The sequence below is a fragment of the Oenanthe melanoleuca genome, chromosome 7, assembly GCF_029582105.1.
Source record: "Oenanthe melanoleuca isolate GR-GAL-2019-014 chromosome 7, OMel1.0, whole genome shotgun sequence".
Classification (NCBI taxonomy): Eukaryota; Metazoa; Chordata; class Aves; order Passeriformes; family Muscicapidae; genus Oenanthe; species Oenanthe melanoleuca.
This window is the reverse complement of record NC_079341.1, coordinates 24411826-24417825: the sequence shown is the minus strand read 5'-3', so window position 1 is coordinate 24417825 and position 6000 is coordinate 24411826. Positions and strand designations below refer to the sequence as shown.

The following is a 6000-nucleotide window of genomic DNA, read 5'->3' as shown; positions in this document are numbered from 1 at the left end:
TGTAACATATGTATTCATAAGCAAGCAAACATCTGAGCAGGGGGATCTTTAAAATGTTCCAGCCACAGCGGTACCCAAAGGAGACGAAAACGGTGGGGGGGGGGAGGAAAAAAAAAAAAAAAAAAAAAAGGAAGATTTTTTTTTTTCTTCAGGCATCTGATTTACTCCGTGACTCTGATGCTTATCAACAACGCGTGAAGATTGCAGTAAGGATCCTCCCTGGAAGGCGAGGAGGAGCAACTTCCAGGGGGCTGGGAGGAGGTGGAGTGCAGCGCGGCTCTCGCCTATAAGGAGGTGCCCAGCGAGCGGCTGGTGCTTCCCACCCAGCCGCCGCTCGCAAGGTGAATCGCCGCGGCGGCATCAGGGCAGTGGGCTCGGCTCGGGCACTGCGTCCGGAGAGGCTCCTCCAAGGGCTGCGAAGAGTCCCCCTGCCGGCCCCGGCTTCCCTTCACCCGGAGTGCTTGGATGCTGTATGGAGTAAATGAGCGGAGGCAGAGCGAGCGCACAGAGGCTGAGAGGCGCTCGGAGACCGGGACCAGGGGAGACAGGCGGGCGGCTGGCTTCCCCCTCCGGGGCTGAAGATGGATTCCCGAGCCCTCGGGGGCTTCACTCTGCTGCTCTTCACTTTATGGCATCTGGGATTAACTGCTACAAATTGTGAGTAAAGGGAGTGCAAGGAGTTGCTGGGGTTGAGGCGGGGGCGGGAGGAAGAGATGGAGAATAACTCCCGGGAAAAAGGGGGTTATTGCGCCATGACCTCTGAGAAACTTAGCTCGGCTCCGCTTTGCTGATGGAGCTCAGAAATGCAAAGTTGGGTGCAGATGGAGGGACTGCTCTGCACCGTCCTGCCGGTGTGGCCGTGGGAGTGAACGGGAGATGCTGGAGCCTGCGAGGAGCCGCGCGGGGTTTCCGCACGGTTTGTTGTCCTTCCGCTGGCCGCATCTTTTTGCGGTCCGGTGGCCGCTGTCGCCCTGCCTCGGCTGCGGGCCACCGGCCGGGACGGGGCCGGGGTCGCGCCTCTGCCAGGCGGGGAGGGTCGGTCCTTCCCGCAGGGGCCGGGGGTCGCCGCGGTTTGCGGGCGTAGCCTGGCTCCAGCCGGGCGGAGCAGCGCCGGTGGCGCTGAGCATCTTCTCCTGGCCCGGCGGTACCGTCGGTTCCCCGGGCGCTTCCCACGGGCGCGGCTGTCCCGGGGCGTGGTGCTCGCCGTCCCTGCCGCCCCGGCATTTCCTGGCTGGGAAATCGCCGTTCGCTCTTTTTGTTTTCCCGGGAGATCCGCTCCTAAATTCGCCACGCATCTCCGCCGGCCCTGCGGGGTCGGTCTCCGCAGGCAGGAGCATCCCCGGCCGCCGGGCTGTGCGGTGCGCCGGCGGGCGGGCAGCGGCGGCGGCTCTGCGGGCGCGCTGGGCGAACCCGGTGCAGCTGGGCGGCGGCGGTGCGGAGAGTCCTGGAGACGAGAGCAGGCGAGGATGCTCCGTGGGCTGCTCCCCGGGCCGGCGGCGGGGCTGGAGCGGGGCCGGAGCGGGGCTGGAGCGGGGCTCCCGGCGCGGCCTCCCCCGTCGGGCGGAGCGGGGCGGGCGGGGCGCGGCGGCCGCGAGAGGGCGCTGTTGTCCCGCCGGCGGCGCTGCCCCGCCGAGCCCCGCGGGCAGCGCTGTCCGTCCGTCTGTCCAACTGTCCGGCTGCCTGTCCGTCTGTCCGCTCCCCACCCCAACACCCCGGCCCAGCCTCTCTCCTCTTTCTTCTCTTTTCCTATATATGCATTTTCCTCCTCTATCTTCTTTAATTTCCAGTCAATTAAATCACGGTTAATATGTTTTAATAACGCTCGCGAATACTAAATGGCAGCCGATTTAAGGCTGAGGCTTGCCATTACGGATGCGGCCATAAAGTTAATTCCTAACACTTAAAAAGAAACTCTGCGTTAATGAGTTTTACTATTTCACGGGTGACAGTTTAATTTCACAGTGCCAATAAACATTTCCATTGAATACGCGCTGCTTCCTAAATATTTAGGAGTCAATCTTAAAGCATGATGATCAATGGTTTTATTATACGGTACAGATTTTACTTATTCATTGAGCAATGAATTAGCATGGAATCAGCTGTAAGTGCTTTCCCAGGAGCTGAGTGAAGGAGCCTGTGAATCTGTAATAGCTGCAAGTTCCCTGGAAACCTCGTTAGATTCGCATGCGAAGATCTATGTGTGCTCGCACGGACCTCAATAATTGCACCCAGTATGAAAATTCATCACCTTCTTAAATAAATCATCTCCTTATGTTGGACCTCAGGGAGGCTGTGCGCTCTTCCTCAGTTTTGGGCCAAGAAGGCTTATATACAGGCTAAAATATTGAATCCTGAAATATATTCAAGTAGCTGTATGAAAGTGCTGTCGCTTTAAAGGGTTACTGAGCTTCCAGGTACCAAGTAAGGAAAAGAAATAACAGAACTCCACATATGAGAAGCTTTGGAGCAGGTGACTGTCACAAGCTTCTGATTGAAAGCCCAAGTGCAAATGGGAAAGGATTGGTTCTGAGCCCTTCTCGATTTGAATACTTTGGCCAAAGGAGTTGCATTCAGGTGCCAGGACTGGTATGCTCACAATGACTTCAGCAGGTTTATTTCTGACAGATTGTGTGAACTAGAATAAAACTAGGGACAGTATTTATAGTTGGAAAAGGCTATGCTTGGGGGTGTGGGGAGAGTGCAGGTAATTTAATTTTCTTCCTAATATCTAATATGTCTTTAATGTAATTGGGTTTTTTCCTTGCTTCTAAATTATAAAACTCTTAAAAATTATTTTCTCACTTATTTAATTTACTGTGAAATGAAAGCCCTGAGTAAGTAAAAATCTTCTTTGCCACTGAGATATTTGATTCTAATTTTCTCTTTGGTAATAGTTTTTAATTAAAGAAAGAATTGGTGAAGAAACTGCTTTGAAACACAGCTACAGGCTAGGGGTCAGTAGACATCATTAGAAAGATCAGAATTGCCAAATGCTAATAAAACATTAGGAATTCCTCCCACTTTGCATTTTGCAATATTTTATTAAATTAGGTAAATAGAGTGGCAATCGGATTTCTCCCCAGGATGCTAATTACTAGAAAATGAATAAATAGCCGTGTACGTAACACTGGAAATGTGTTACATATGATGTCTGGGAGAACTGAAACTTCAACATTTATCAGATAGACAAGGAGACACAAAGCCTTGCCTGCTATATAACAAATTAGTTGCCCTTTAGCAGCATATTCTGTGATCTGAAAACATTAGTAGCTTTGGTGAGTCTAGACTTGCTGAGCCCTTTCTTTCCTCTACCTTTTTCATTTTAAAGTTGGATGGAGGGAGCAGAAGTAGAAAAATGGAAGGAAATGTGAACTTGTATTTTTCTTAAGCACTTTGCTGTATCAGTTCAGGGCTAGTCTGCAGCTTCAGAGAAGAATTGCAGGAGCCATTAGTGATCTTCCACCCAGTTTAGCGTTGTGTATCTTAGAAAATGTCCCCTATTCCTATTTTACGCCTTATGCCTCCCCTCCCTTACTTGTACCTTTCCTAGCTGACTTTTCCCACATGGCCTGAAAGATGTAGCAGATTAAAACACCTCCTGGTCAAGTGGAACCTTTTAACTCCCATTGCAAAAGTTATTCTCAAATTATTATGTTTCTGTTCCAGAACACAGCCACCTCTGCCACCTACAGCATCACTAACATTTATTATCCTTTTTCACCACCACTTAATAGCTGATGAGAAGACTTTCAAACCTTTCACTTAAACCCAGTCATAAGTGTCAGTCAAAGCTGCAGAAATTCAATGTGTAGTAGAATGAGATCTGCTGAAGCTGTTGCAGAAATGTGTGGTCAGTGTATGGTCCATTACTCTGCAGTAGATCTCCATGTGGTCTTACAGGACACATCTTTAATAATTCTGTTCAGCTAGAAATAGGGAATGAGTATCTGTTGGTTTTTTAAAAATTTATTTTGAAAAAAAATACTGAAGAGAATGTAAATTTTTTTGGACATGGGAGTTTATGTATATATATTTATTTTTTGGCAACCAGTGTTCACTCTGATTTTGGCCTTCCTTTCTCTGCAGTGGTGATAATTGCACAGGAGTCAGACAAGTGTAAGTGAAATACCTACAGGAGCAAATCTGACTCCTGGACATTTGAGGCCATCAGGATCAGGAAGGTGTTCTTGGGATTTGTGTAACAGCACAAATGAGACCTGTTGAGTCAACTGTGGCAAAGGCAAGAGGTCTCTTAAACAGTGACCTTTCTATCCCTGCGGTCAGAAATGCTAAGTTTGAAAAGCTGTGCTGAAAGAGGTGGAATATTGATCGTCGGTTTGTGGCTCGTGTGCTTGCAGGCTGAGCAGAGCATCAGACAAATCTCTGGCTTTTCCTCTGCCTCTAGTACTTAAATATTCTTAATAAGAGAACAATATTCAGACATGCTTTCCTCTTGTTTCTTAGTGGGAGAGGGAAAACACAAATCTTAGTTTTTTCATGCCTTTGGATGTATCAATGGAGAAATGGTACAAAACAATGAGATTTCCTTAGAGAAAAGCTGTGAATGACCCACAGCTGATTGGTGCCTCCCTTGCATATCTGTCAGTACATAGCTTTCAATCCCTTTGACTCAATCTGCACTCCTTGGCTGTGAATCAGTCTCAAGATGGTCTTTCCATGAACTACAATGGTCTTTGGATTCTGTATCCACCAGGCAGATGGCATTGCCAGCTACAGGAATCCATCCAGGGTTATTATTTCAGCATCCAATACATTATCTGCTTAGACATTTTCCTTTTCTTTCTTTTTTTTTTTTTTTTTTTTTTTTTTTTCTTAATATCATGCAAATGCAGCAGGTTTTTCCTTATAAATTTACAGCAAGAACAAATTGTTTTCAAATGTGCTTGGTACATTTGTACAAAGTATAGACTTCAAGTGGAAAATATGGTGGGTAGAACATTTTACTTGTGAAGTTCTCCCTGCACATGGCATGTACAGGCTTCTGTCAGCACTCCAGTCCGTGTAGGACTGGTGAAGTTTTTTTAAGTACTGTAATCATTCTTTTACCAATGGGAAACTGAAGGTGTGTATGTAAACAAGAGATAAATGTACAATCAGTGTGAAAACTAAGTAGCTAAAATAAAGCCTTAGGGGTCAATTGAGTTGAGCCCACATAGCATGGTTGTGTCCCATTCTCTGTTGTTAATTCATATTCATATTTGCTATATGTAGTAGTTTCTAAATCCATAGACTACTCCTCATTTCCTCTTCCCCTCCTCCTTTCTCTGCTGCTATTTGTAGCAAGTGGAGTTTGGAGATCTGAATACTAAAATGAGTAAGAATCCAAAGGCAGTGGGAGTGTGAGGCAGCATTTATTTGTTTTTAGCCCCCAAAATGGATTTGCTGTAGATATGACAGGTTTCAGCTCTATTGGCAAACTTGAATTACAGTCTTACCTACCCCCTCCCCTGCAAGAGATACAGAAAGGACAGAAGGTGTACAGAGGACTGAAGGTGTATCTGCCAGCACACACGTGTCAGGCTCTCTGCCTATGTCCTTGCCCTTTGCCTGCCAGCATCCAGAATCCTACCAAGTGCTCAGGTGTTCCAGGGCTGTCTGTGCAGGGCACCAGATAACCTGATATGCTATTTATTTATTTATTTATTTTAATAATAAAGAACTCTGCTGTGTTTTTTCACTCCCAGAATTAGGGGAATGATATTCTGGTCCTGTAGCATCCACTTTTCCACTTTTTCAGTCTGCTGTGGCCTTACTGATACAATTCATGTGTCTGTAGGATGTAGTTTCTGCTGGACTCATCTCCTCTGGTTCTGTGCAAAAGAGAAAAGAACTGGTAATCTGTATGAACATTTTCCTTCTGCTTTCAGTAAAGTCATTAAGAGATATGAACTGTTTTATTTTTGCTCTTAACTAAGCTCCCTCTCCTCAAACCAAGAGAAAGGGGAAGAGAATAATATAATCATTATCTAATACAGGTTT

General features: G+C 46.9%; 1 protein-coding gene across 1 annotated transcript in view; it reads left to right on the top strand.

Annotated features, from left to right (window-relative positions):
• Positions 1–282: 282 nt before the first annotated feature.
• The window catches only part of CNTNAP5 (contactin associated protein family member 5), a 263702-nt gene continuing 257984 nt past the window's right edge, over positions 283–6000 (top strand). The window contains exon 1 of the mRNA XM_056496452.1: positions 283–657. Coding sequence (XP_056352427.1) covers positions 582–657 — 76 coding nt within the window. The 5' untranslated portion in view covers positions 283–581. The remainder of the gene's footprint in view (positions 658–6000) is intronic.